The sequence below is a fragment of the Cladophialophora carrionii genome (assembly GCF_000365165.1).
Source record: "Cladophialophora carrionii CBS 160.54 unplaced genomic scaffold supercont1.8, whole genome shotgun sequence".
NCBI lineage: Eukaryota > Fungi > Ascomycota > Eurotiomycetes > Chaetothyriales > Herpotrichiellaceae > Cladophialophora > Cladophialophora carrionii.
In genome coordinates this window covers 185,676-198,526 of record NW_008481833.1, presented here as the reverse complement: position 1 = coordinate 198,526, position 12,851 = coordinate 185,676, and the positions used below count along the sequence as shown (strand labels likewise).

Sequence of the window (12,851 nt, the reverse complement as noted above, 5' to 3'; positions counted from 1 at the left end):
TCTTTGCTCGATAGTGACAATCAGGACAGCTCAGAGGCCCCTGTCCTGATCCTGACCGCCCACTGGAGCTTGACGAACTTGGCGTGGACGATGTATCGGTGGATTCTAGGCTTCTATGGTCTGCTTCTCCGTTTCCAACCTGAAACACGAAGGCGTCGGTGGTACTTGGCTCTTGAAGAGTTGTAAATTCCGTCCTGATATGACTTGGAATTGAATCTGGACTTAGCAGCTGGGTAACATGTGATGTCGATAGATCAAGCGGGCAGTAGACCGTCGCTGGCGAGACGCCGTCAGGAGAGCTCGATAAATCGGGAGAATCTGGTTTCTTGTGAATTTGAACGCCATCTGGAGTTGGAGACCGTCGTTCTGGAACCACGTCAGTATGAGCAGTGTGGAATTCCACGATCCGTCTTGCCTAGACTCCACTTGCGCCCCAAGGTAGGAATGTCGTGTCTTCTCAAAGCACGTTGCAGGCGCTCGGGGCTGAGAACGATGCCTCCTACAGTTGCGGTTGCGGTATCGTGAGTCAGGCCACGCCGCTCCAATCCGCTCCCAATTGCTCGACAGACAGAGGCTTTGAGGTTCTTGACATATTTCCATTCCTTGAGTTTTCGCTTGTACTGTGGGATGCTTTTGCAGTTGCGTCAGCGAAGGCTTCAGAAATGGATTTGGTCTCAAGCATACCTTGCAGAAAAGGAGTGGTGGTCGATGAGGTGTTGACGAATGGCTTTCAACTCGAGGCCTTGGGTGACATAGAGATCATGGATGGTTTGCTGGTGTTCCAGCCATTGCGATCGTGGGATGGTGAGTCCAGCTGCAGGCATTGCGGGCTCAACTCAAGAAGTGCAAGCACCGCATGCTCAAAGCTGTAAAGTGTGGAAGTCACCGTGTGCAAGAAGACAAACGCCTCGAGGGGAACAAGAGTAGACCATGGACCAGAGTCGCCTCGGAAAGACGCGCTCCATAATGAACTTCAGCCAATGGCCGGTTGGGCAGACTTCAGATATCCTCGAAAGAAAAATGCCCTTCGTTGCGTCCAGCGGTGCGGCTGTTCGATGTTGTTCGTGGGTGGATGGGGAATTGATTGGTTGTTGTCGGAAGTACTCCGTACGCTGAGCTGCAAGCCGAAAGCTGCAGTGTGCCGTGCTGTGTCGAGCGTCACCCAGTGGTCGCTTCCTGCATTGCTGCAAGCACTTTAATTAAGTTCAAGGGGCGTGCGGGCCGGCCATCGAGACGATCAACGGGACATGGAGCGGTAGGGAACGCGGGGACCCAGCGAGCCCAAGGAAGCCTAGGTCACTATGACCCACCGTTTGGTGAGGAGCTCTACCACTGGTTAAGGACGAAAGTGCTCCGGCGAGAATGGGCCAAGCGAGCGCGCACTGCCACCATCTGGGCAACTTGCGTGCCTCTGTGCCTGCCACTCCGCTAACCTCACTACCTGAATGATCCGATGACAATATGTGCATTGGTGGAGGAGAGAACTTTCATGCACCGCCAATAAGCAGATGAGGCCTCTCACAGCCTGGCTAGTTTTCGGCGACTGGCCAGCCTGACGTCTTTCTGGTGAGTCGGCACAGGCGTTTTCAAAGAGCTGGAAGGAATCGCACCTCTGAAACGTTCCAATCGCCATCCAGACACGACGTCGTCAGATGCACCTCAGCACCGGGGCATATATCAAAGCCAGGCACCATGACCCAGCCAGACCCCAGCCAGACCCCAGTCAGACCCCAGCCAGACCCAGCCTTAACCGTGGTTCACCCCGTACTTTCGACACCATGCAATCTGAGATTATCCACCGTCAGTATTCACGCGGGCAGGAGATACGTCCTGTCTAGAATATCTTGCACCGCAAGAGAGGTCATGGGTGATAAATAGGGCCTCGCGGTCCTCGCCTTCCCAATATTTCGCTCACGAGTTCTCATCTGCACCGTCTGCCCAGAGTTCCACCAGTCCATGGTCGACCTGCTATGCATCTCTCCGCAGAGACCATCGTCGGTATCATCGCTGTCGTTGTTGCCACCCCACCCGTCGTGCTGGGCCTTGTGAAAGCGTACCAACACCGGACGAGGCAACATGGCCTACCTATGTATGAGGCCCGTCGGCCTGCCACGAGACGAACCATCCGAGGTAGGGGAACGCGCATTGCAACACCGACACCGTTCGCTGACACCCTTGGTATGTAGCAGTGGCCGAAGCGAACAACGACCTGAGCGTCTTGGTCGCTCGTGCAAGCCCAGTTCTTCTTCGACACCCAACGTCACTGCACGAGCTTGCCACATCGCCATGGAACGTTCCCCGCCATCTAACCTGGTAATGTCGGCGCCAGACAATAGCCACCACGAGCAGGAATGGAGCGGTGGATGGCATACGGGAGATGAAGGATAGCGACTGGGCGCGTGCCGAACCAGGGAGGACTGACCCAAGGGGAACAGATCCAAGGGGGACTGAACCAAGGGAGACTGGGATATACCGCTCTGACAGGGTTCGGCGAGGCGCTTGTACAGTCACCTCGTCACACGGCGTATATCAGAATCATCTTTGCATTGGCGGACCGTATAATGGCCCCAGATGTCATGGCGATACCCAGTTCTAACCTAGAGGATATATTCATGTAAACTTTTCTGACCACCAAACACCTCATGCCAAGAGACACAGACAGGTAGATGGAATGTGATCCAACTGAAACCCCTTACTCCGGAGCAGCCACACTCAGCAGGTTATCGGAAGCAGCTATTCTCTGGCCCCATTGCAACTCTCTGGTAAGTTTCCAGAAGTTCAACGACTTTCCATCGGCACTGCTCTTCCGCAGCCACAGCTGCTCCAGCACATACATCCGGCAGCGTCTCGTTGTCCTTGGGGACGTAATGATCAAGCAGCATTTTGACCACATCCAGCCGGCCACTTGCCGCCGCGATATTGATGGCCGTCCTCCATCCGATAAGCGCTTGAGCTGCTGCGATATCTGCCCCTGCAATAAGACAAAAGCCGCTAAGGAGCATCTGCACAATCCGAGTGGCGCGTTTGCTGGTCGCTGACTGAAGAGCAATATATGCGTTGTGAGGATAGCCGGGAAGGTTGATGCATGCTCCACTCCGTAAAAGGAGTTCCACGACTTCATGATGCCCTTGCTCACATGCGGCGCGGAGAGCTGTTCGTCCACCAAACCTCTCAGAAACAGCATTGACGTCAACTCCGTGATCAAGAAGCAATCTTGCGAGGCGCACGTTTCCTGCAGCGCTTGCAGCCTGTAGTGCTGTTTGGCCATACCGGTCGGAGGGGAGGTATGGCTGTATCCCACTACTAAGCATCTCGTGAATGATTCTCAGATTGCCCGCTCCAAATACCTTTTCAAAAAGTGAACCATCCTTGCCCAAAGCGTTGACGTCTGCACCTTTGCTTAGCAGCAGCTGGATGCAATCCTTGTCGGTAGCCATGACACTGTCGATGCTGTCGCAGACCTCGTACAACACATAAGGCTTGATGATGTTGCAGTGCTGAAGCAACAGTTTGACCCCTGGCCACAAGCGCCGACGACAAGCCTCTAACAGAGCGAGCTCACCCAAGCTCTCTCCCGTGGCCAAAACCACGTTGACATCCAGACCGTAGTGTAGTAGAGCGACGATGAACTGGATATGTCCCTTTCTGACTGCAGTTACAAGGTGAATGTTTTGGTTGTCGCAGTTTGGCCATTCGACAAGTTGAACATCTGCTCCCGCCCTGAGGAGACGCTGAAAAAGGCTATTCGATCCAGTCGCAATAGCGGCAGATAATGCCGTGTGCCCGCCCGTCCTCGCAGGCTGCTGGTTAACATCCGCCCCTTGTAGCAATAAATGCTCAACCAGATGGTAATTCCGCTGAAAGACGGCGGACTGTAAAGCCGTCAACCCTTGCGGTTCTGCGCAGGGAGCATTGACATCGACGCCATGCTGTAGTAGATAAGCGACTGTCTGCTGGTGGCCCATATCAACCGCGTATTGTAGGGCCGTCTTTCCTCTAGTGTTGTTGGGTCGAGCATTGAGGCCGGCGCCAGCATCAACGAGCGTCGACACGACCTGCAGATTCCCGTAGTAGCATGCAGCTTGCAATGGACTCAGCCGTCCAAGGTGAGAAAAAGACAACTCATTCACGCCAGCGCCGTCCTTCAACAAGAGGGAGAGAATAGCAACGTGTCCCTTCCAAATCGCAAGGAAAACTGGAGTGTAGGTGCGCGTGTTGCATCGACTCGAGGTGGATCTGAAGATAAGCTCCACTAGCGTGGTTCTGTTGCCTATTGCCGCGTACTGCAAGGCGTTTGCGAAACAGCATGCCAGCGGGATATGCTGGTGAGAGTGGGGAGTTCGACGCACCGCAGGGGATTTGTGGATATACCCCGGCAGCGAGCAGAGGGGTCGGTTCATGGCCGTCATTTTTAGGTCTGCACCCGCCCGCAATAACATCTCGCAGATGGTAAGGTTTTCCAGCACCACTGCCAAAGCCAGCGGGGTCTCTCGGTCGCGCGTAGATCGGTGTCGCGCGTTGGACGCACGGGCATTGCCATTCACGCCCTCTGGCGATGCACCGTATCTCAGCAAAAGCTGCACCAGGGGAACATTCTGAGAATCGACGGCGTAGTGCAGAGCAGTCCAGCACTTGTTGTCCGATGCGTCGATATTGGCCCCCTTGGCGAGCAGCCAGCGAATATGATTCGTGGTAGCTTCTTCTTTAGCTAAGCGTGGTAGAATGATCTCGAGGGTTTCCTGACTGCTAAAACGCGCCGTCCAATTTGGGAAGAGGCTCGGAACCAGAGGAGTTTGTTGGCGAGGAGAAGCCAGGGAGGCGCCGGTGTGTGGCAGGATGCTAGAATCCACCCCGTCTCCAGAGGTCTCGGTCCAGCAGTTTCCACTACTTCTGCCACTTCGGGGTGCAACGCGATTAACCGACCATGGTTGTTCAATAGCTTCGACATCGGGGGTTGGGGAAACGGCAATACTGAGGTTGTTGGCGTAAATCTCGACGTCGTTGAGTATTGGCTGATTTTGCCCTGGTATCCTGTAAGCCAAGGTAGATCTCGCCGGCTGGAATGACATACCAGACATGAACTTCTTCCGTTCCAGCGTGGTGAGTCGATGCCTTCCCAAAGCCCGAGTGAGTTGCTTGGAAGTCACGGGGACACCGCGAACAATGGCTGTAGCATTCTTGTGGTCGACGCCCTGTATTTCCAGGCTGATGCTAATTGCTTGACAGAGAGAAGCCTTCAAGTTCTTTGTAAAGCCCCATTCTCTTAACTTGCGCTTGTATTGGGAGTCACTGTCCGACTTATCAGTCACATGTATGTTGTTTCCGTAACGTCTCTTACCTGGCAGAGAATGAGCACTTCTCCTGGAGCTGCTGACGGACTTCCCTCAAGGGAAGCCGCTGGACCACGTAGAGGTCCTGGATTGTTCGTCGATGCTTGGTCCAGCGCCGATCTAAGTCGCTGGTCTTCTGGTCTTCCGTGTCAGGAGATGCCGCCATCGTGAGTTTGCGCGGCGTTGACTCCGGCAGGGCGCTTGCCCGGCAGTTGTCGGGTTGGAGCCATTTTTCCGTGTGGACAAATATGTATGTTGATGAGGGACTGGGTCAACCATGGGGTTGAGAGCGGGGACTGACAGTCAGCACACAAATGAACCGAGCAGGAAAGGCGGCCCAGATGATACCATACTCCCAGGTTAAACGAGGCGTTCGGAGAGTGATTGTGGTTGGTGGTGTCCGAAAGGTGCAGCAGCCGAATTTGTTTCCTGCTTCCGCGGCGCGTTGGCGTCGCTTCGCGCCTTCCCTTGATGTGCTGTAGATGTGGCTGTCATGCATACGGAATATGCCACGGGGAAGCGCGGAAGGCGGGACCGGTGGTTGCTGCCGCTGAAGTCGAAACCTGCAGGACATGTGAGTGGTCAGGGCCGAAAAGGTCAGAAGAAACCCACGTACCTGCGTGGAAAACCACTCAATTGCTCAGTCCTGCGTGTTGCCTGACCTTCCGCCTCGACACGATCGAGACTCCATTGTCCTCAAGCCGGGATGGTACTGAGTACTTGGGATTGCGGATGCCAGCGATGACGCCGGGAGAGGTCAACAGCACACTGGGCTCTGACCCTTTGTTCACGCGAAACATCTTTCACTCCCTTCGAACTTCGCCACTTTCGGCGCCAGCACGATCATTATCATCAGCGACCGTGATCCTTTCGGTACCTGCCAATCCCGTGTACCCCGTACTTCGTACTCAGCTCCATGAGCCTTGATTGAGACGTGCTGCGCACTTTCACCCTGGACATGGGCCTTGCACGTCCGCCTTGCACTTTGACCTACGCGTCCCAAAGACTACGAACATGGACGTCCTGTCTTCAGGTGAACTTTTTGTCATGGACCAATCCTATTCTCACAGCGGATTCGACCCCAGTGGCCAAATTGACCCCGCCATCAGTGTTCCCAACTGTTGCTCGCAATGAGCATAGCCCTGATGACTCTTTCGGTAAAGGCCCAGTCGGGTTCAGTCCTTGTTAACATGAGCCTGCCAGCTTGAGTCGCCTTGATGATAAAGGGGATCAACCATAAGAGTGTACTCTCCCAGTCGTTCGAATTATGCTGACTTCTCAATTCCACAACATTCAGGTCGTGGCGGCTTACCTTTGAGATGCCGCTCTCCAGCGAAACAATTACCGGCATCATTGCGGTTGTTGTCGCGCTGTCACCAGTCATGCTTGCCTTGTTGAAAGCCTATCGATGCCGGCGACAACCACAGCACCTGCCGCTGTACGAGCCTCATCGTCCAGTGATGGGACAACCGAGCCGCTGTATGCAAATCCCCTCCTTTGAGAGTCCGCAGCTGAGGTTTGCAGTCCCGACCCCGGCCAGGTCAGAAGAACGACAACATCGATCCCACATCAGAGCTCCGTCACCAATCGCCCTGCGCCCGTCGAGCACTCTTCAGTTCGCGAGCTCGTCACCAGCACCACTGGCACGTCGTCCTACCTGGTAACGCTACCAAGATCAAAATCGAGAAGCTTTAGACGATATAAGGGTCCTGAACCTGGAGTCCGAGCGATTGGAGCATTGAGTTGAGAACTTCATCCATAGACGAGGAAACCTGTCGGACAGCTCTCTCCCTCCTGCTATGCACATTCTCAATTGCGTATTAGGTGTGGAACTGGTGTGCTCTTAGTGCGGGTCTTACGATGTCCTTTCTTCCGCTTGAATGGTGGTCCGCTCAACTCATATCAGTGGCTGGTTCCAAGCTGAAGATAGACGTGCCGGAGGCTTGTAGGTATGCAGATTGCTATTGGAGGTTCACCAGCTATGTATTAGGCCAACCAACTGGCTCTAAGTCAGTATAGTGTTTCATTCATCCCAGTGGTGCGCTGTGTCCATGTCGCGCAACAGGTCATGCGGCAGAATTGTATTCGATCCCTCCATTCCATACCTTCATAATATCCCTAGTTGCTGAAATGTTCTTCAACGGATTCGACCCTAGCAGCACTAGGTCCGCCCGCTTCCCCTCCATTAGCAGTCCACGATCAGCCAACCCAAAGAGCCGTGCGGGTAGGGACGTTGCAGCCCTCAGTGCCTCAGCAGGCTCAAACCCGACCTCATTCACAAAGACTTCCAACTCATCATGCATGGTGCTCCCCAGTGGGTTCTTGACCAAAGCTGCAAAAGGATCGTTCAGAGAGACAGCATCTGTCCCCACCACCAGCGGCAACCTTGCTCGGTGCATGCTTTTCAAATTCCCAATGACAGTTGGCCAGGATCGATTGTTGTACGACGAAAGTGGGAGGACTGCGCTGTTCAGGAAGGCTTTGACCACCGTAGTGGTGGGGACGATGAATTGACCATTATGTCTCATGTCTTCGATCATGGCTGGTGTGATGTTCCCATCCCCGGGAGTGTGCTGGATTCCATCTGTCCCCGATGCAATCGCCTGGAGGTACGATCGTATGTCCGCAGCGTGGGTCATGGCCTGCCGTCCAAGCCGGTGCGTCTCAGACACGATCGCATCTTGCGTGGCTTGATCCGGACCGTTCGTCTCGGCAATTATCTTGATGAAGTCCGAGTTGTTCCCAAAAGCCCACGACACGAATTGCGGTGCCTGGGACGCCGAACGTATCAGCGTGTCCGGGTCCACGTGCATAACGAGGGCGTGTGTCGAGTTGGGGCCGACGATACCCGCACTGGCTGTGAAGAAGGAGGTCAAGCCGGGTTGGTCCCTCAGCGAAGCACACAGCGGGTAAGACGGACATCCCATGCTCATCGCTGTGGTGACCCCATAGCTACTGAGGGTGGCCAAGTCTGAGATCGAGGCCGGATGGCAGTGGCTGTCAATGAGGCCGGGAATGAGGTATCCGTCCTGGCCATCGATCCAGCTGTCCACGTTGTGCAAGTCAAAAGTGATTTTGCCTCCCTGCATCGCCAACGAGCCCGAGCGGAAGGTGTGTCCATTGAATATGTGCACATTCCGGAGTCCAGTCTTGGAAGTAGGAGTGGCAGAGGCTAACCCGGCTCGGCGCTGTATATATCCTTGGACTTCATGCTGATCCGGTATCAGAGGCCCGGGTGAGCAGGTACTTGCGACCGAAACCAAAGCAAGAGTGTAGAACCATAGTATACGCATCCTGAAATTGATGTTCCAACTGGCCTTTACTCACCGACTACATTCCCGTCTCGGCATAGGTATTTATACCTTAAGTATTACCAGTCACTATATATGTGGGACTTTGTCACTGGGATTCCCACTTCCCACCGATGGGTCCCAGGGCTCTAAAGAAAGCTGGGGGAGACAATTGCGGGACGGTATGCGGGGGTGGCCCGATCACAAGCAAGCAGAGGTGGTCAACCATGGCCATACTGCTTGTCCTACACATTTGTCTTGGTCGAAGAGACCCGCCGTCAACGGATGTTGTCACATGGTGAGAGCTGGGTGAGGTTCGATTGACATGGACAAGACTGTTGGGGTTCGAGAATCCTTTCGATGCATGCCGCCCCACGGACAAGCGCGAACGTCGCGGGTGTCTGGATCTATGAGCAGCGCTCAACTAGGAGGAGTGCTACCTTCAAAGGATACTCGTACTAATTGCCTGACACGCCAACGAGAAATGTTCGACTGGAGGTTTTGCGTACCTGGGCGTCTATGCTTCGTCGTATCAGCCTCTTTACGGTGACGCAGTTAAAGGTGCCAGAAAGTGGGTACAGGTACGTGCTGCACCGCCACAGCATGTGGGCGTCAGTGACATCACTCAGCAGTCCCTCACTGGCACCTAACTGGCCTCTGATGGATCTTACAAGGGACGTGCCAGGATTCAGCCGTTGGCGATCGCTGGCTTCAAGAGCGAGCAATAGAAAACCAAGCATGGCACTGTCGTGGCTATCTCGCTACGCACGTTTGGTCAACTGCCTGAACGCGTGGACCTGTGCACATCTCAACCTTGGGTGAAGTGCTTCAACACATGATTTGACCGTTGAGGCTTATCACCTTCCATTCAAGCTGGGTTGGACGTGGCTTTGGCCCTGGAGATAGACACATCAGCTTCAACTGGGAAGCAGTCAGGCGGCACGTGCCTTCCGGACGCCTCGCCCTGATTGCGACTGCCCATATTTATCTCGCCATCTCACTTGTCTCAAACGACAAATATGCAACGAGTCAGTCATTTCACATAATACGCCTCTATACTCAGAGTATACAGATATCGCAGCATACATATTAGCCCAAACGTCAACAGACACCTTCATTAACTTCCAGAATACTCGGTCCGCGGGATATAGCACGACCTTGCAGGGCTTCTTGATACGGATGCTGGACAGGGGACGTTTGCCGTCAACCTCTCACCTTACGCACTATCAAATACATAGCCTGGAGGTTACGCAAACAAAATCCCTCACCTTTGGGCTCCTGAGCTTGGACCCAACGAGATAGTCGAGGGGAACAGTCCCGACAACGGACTCTGAAATCAGACCCAGCATGCACATAATGGCCGGCAATATCTTCACACCACAACGTTCCGCGGCCCGTGACAGCCGAACCCGAGGAGGGAAGAGTCCCTTTAGGCGACATTCCTCTTTCCGAACTCACATGCCCACCCTCCTGCTTCTTTCAACGATCCTTCACCTTCCTACAGCGCAAGCAGTGACCATGCTTCCCCTGCGAGTGACCAACAACTGCAAGGAGCCCGTTTGGCCAGCCATCCTCACACAGGAAGGCACTCCACCCGCCAGCTCCGGCTTCCTTCTCAATCCTGGCGAAACAAATCCGCAGACAGTCGGACTAGATTGGAAGGGACGGGTGTGGGCACGCACAAACTGCAGTTTCCCTGGTACGGGATCTAAGCCTTCGAGCGGGCAAGGTGGTGCTCCCTGCCAGACGGGCGATTGTGGGATGTTTTTGCAGTGTCCGGGCGCGGTGAGTGACTCTTTGCCCAGGTCGGTCTTTTGATGTGATCAGCGAGACCGAACCTGGCGTGACTTTGGATGGATTGCGTGTGGCTGATCAAGTTCTGTGGATACAGGGGCAACCACCAGCGACGCTCGCCGAATTTACCTTGTCATCAGCCACGAATCAAGCCTTTTACGACATCTCGCTGGTGGATGGCTACAACATCCCGGTTGGCATCATCTCCTTGCTCGGGCAAAGCGGCAACCCCAATCTGACGGACATTCCTCCCAACCTGACAAATCCAGTGTGTATTGGCACGTCCTCTCTTCTGGCCCCAGTTGGGGACACCAGCGACGCCGAGTTCGGCACCAACTCAACCTTCCCTTTACCGCTCGATCAATCCATCACATCCTCCTTTGTGCAAGACTGGTGCCCCTGGCCCCTTCAACTCGCACCACCCACCAAACCGGGTGATGGAGTCTACCCTTACCCGGACGACAATATCCAGCGGCCAATCTTCAACCCCTGTCTCAGCGCCTGCGCAAAGTGGAATAAAGCTAAGTACTGCTGTACCGGTAAGCACGGTACACCCGCTTCCTGCACTCCCAGCTTGTACTCTCAGCAAGCGAAGAAGGTCTGTCCCGATGCATACAGCTACGCGTATGATGATCAGACATCGACATTCATCATTCCCCAGGGTGGAGGGTTTGAAGTCGTCTTCTGCCCGGCGGGGAGGAGTACGAAGATCTTGCAGACCTTTGGGGATCAATTGAGGCAACTGGCGCAGACCGGCCACGCCACGAGAGATATTGTCTCAATAGCGCAGAATGTGACATACATCACGGAGAAGAGTGCTGCTTGGAGGTTCGACGAGCCGAGTCTGGACTCTGTCGTTTTGGTTTTGTTCTTGGTGTTGGCTGTGCTGGGGCAGTTCGGTCCTGTATGATCGCCTGGGTCCGGTCGGCGTAGGAGGTTGTTGGAAAGAACATGTGAATGCAGAGCCAGTACTGCAGCGTCATTGTTGATACCCCTTTCGGCCACTGGTTGAATATTCATATTCACGACAAAATGCTTCCCTCCACTGCTGTTGGTTTCACCCCTTCTCCTCGGCCTTGTTATTCCAACTCCGCACACGGGTTTTGTGATCAATCTCGTAAGTCTTGCCTCCCCATTGCCAACTGGCCACTCCAGGAATCACGCTCGAACAACTCTCAGGCCAAGCTGCATTTTCCCCACCGCACAGCACGGCCCAGAGGAGCCTCAAATCGCGAGTAGGGAGTTTCTGCATGAGAGCCTTTGCGGCGGCGACTTGAATTTGCTGTTTGCGGCCGGCATCGTCATGAGCGAAGCCGGTCGCCTGGTTTTCGGAGAGGTAGGACTCGTGTTTGACAGGATGTGCTTTCGAGTTTGAGGAGGTTGAGCCAGCTGTCTGAGGGGACGTTGAAAGCTGTGGGTGGAGATCGAATGTTTCTGGGATGGGAAGGTCCGCGTCGTCTGGAGACTGCAAGGGAGGCTGAGCTTGCGGTTGTGACTGGGACACATTAGATGCTTGAGGAGTAGGTGATTCAATTGCTTGGGTTGGCGGTAGATTAGAGTCCGGCCTCGTTTCGTCTTTATCCGTCTTCAGCTTCGTCTTCGACGGATCCGCATAGATCGACGCCATTTGTGTCTTCCTTGGGTCATCTGCTGCGAGGCGATTCGATGATATTCTCGCTCTGTGGGCCTGTGCCACTGCAAGCTTCTCCCTATACAGATTCATATACTTGTCCATGGGTTTGCCCGCCACGAAGTCCTCAATAAACTCGGTCGAGGTTGCGCCGTCGTAGATATCCAGCCCAAGAAGGCCGACCAGCTCATTCTTCCTCGTGTTGGTGGCCGTCCATGCCATGAGATCCCTGCCGCGCAGAGGCTTGCCGGCCGCGTCCTTGGGCGCGTATCTCGCCTCCAGCGTCTTCATGATGGTGGAGGCAAGTGGGATGGGTTCAGCGATCTTCCACGCTTCACTGCCGGGGACGAGGGTTGCCATTATTAGGCTTTTCGCTTCGGCGTTCTTGATCCGGAAGTCATCAGACAGGCTAGGCAGAGGTGGGACTTGCGGAATATGAGAAGTGGCGACGGTTGTGCTCGTCGCCGTGGTCTTGCCCTTGGAGGCATTCTTGGATTTCTTGTTCGGCATGCTTGCGGACTTGCGGACTCAACGCGCGCTAACTTTCACTTCACTTGGAAGCCCGGGCCGCAAGCGGAGAAAGTCTGCTTGCGTCAGCCCCAGTGTCCGGGCATAGTGGAAGCAGAATCCTACTGGAGGAATGGTTCAAAATATCGCTGCAGTTGCGAAAATAGAAGGTCGAGTCAAAGTGGCATCGTGGTATAAGCGGGTAGGAGACTGTTTGCTCCGCCGGAACTTAGTGCAGTGAATTATAAGCTCATGACGCGCTTCTTCTGGGCCTTGGTCGAGCTAGTGCCTGGCACGTGA

The 12,851-nt window shown here is 54.6% G+C and overlaps 5 protein-coding genes across 5 annotated transcripts; 1 reads left to right on the top strand and 4 right to left on the bottom strand.

The window, feature by feature from the left end:
- Positions 1-222: 222 nt before the first annotated feature.
- Positions 223-824, bottom strand: G647_08723 (uncharacterized protein; the record flags this gene model as incomplete). Its single annotated transcript, XM_008733030.1, has 3 exons — positions 223-366; positions 504-630; positions 685-824. The coding sequence occupies 3 exons, from the start codon at positions 822-824 to the stop codon at positions 223-225; spliced, it is 411 nt and encodes a 136-aa protein (XP_008731252.1).
- Positions 825-2,720: 1,896 nt separating this feature from the next.
- Positions 2,721-5,496, bottom strand: G647_08722 (uncharacterized protein; the record flags this gene model as incomplete). Its single annotated transcript, XM_008733029.1, has 3 exons — positions 2,721-5,023; positions 5,072-5,289; positions 5,339-5,496. 3 exons carry the CDS (start codon positions 5,494-5,496, stop codon positions 2,721-2,723), a joined length of 2,679 nt encoding a protein of 892 aa, XP_008731251.1.
- A 1,900-nt stretch (positions 5,497-7,396) lies between these two features.
- G647_08721 (uncharacterized protein) lies at positions 7,397-8,623 on the bottom strand (the record flags this gene model as incomplete). The annotated part of the gene is made up of 1 exon (XM_008733028.1): positions 7,397-8,623. The coding sequence occupies one exon, from the start codon at positions 8,621-8,623 to the stop codon at positions 7,397-7,399; it is 1,227 nt and encodes a 408-aa protein (XP_008731250.1).
- A 1,515-nt stretch (positions 8,624-10,138) lies between these two features.
- Positions 10,139-11,324, top strand: G647_08720 (uncharacterized protein; the record flags this gene model as incomplete). The annotated part of the gene is made up of 2 exons (XM_008733027.1): positions 10,139-10,376; positions 10,426-11,324. 2 exons carry the CDS (start codon positions 10,139-10,141, stop codon positions 11,322-11,324), a joined length of 1,137 nt encoding a protein of 378 aa, XP_008731249.1.
- Positions 11,325-11,471: 147 nt separating this feature from the next.
- On the bottom strand, positions 11,472-12,554 carry G647_08719 (uncharacterized protein; the record flags this gene model as incomplete). The annotated part of the gene is made up of 1 exon (XM_008733026.1): positions 11,472-12,554. The coding sequence occupies one exon, from the start codon at positions 12,552-12,554 to the stop codon at positions 11,472-11,474; it is 1,083 nt and encodes a 360-aa protein (XP_008731248.1).
- Between the last annotated feature and the right edge of the window lie 297 nt (positions 12,555-12,851).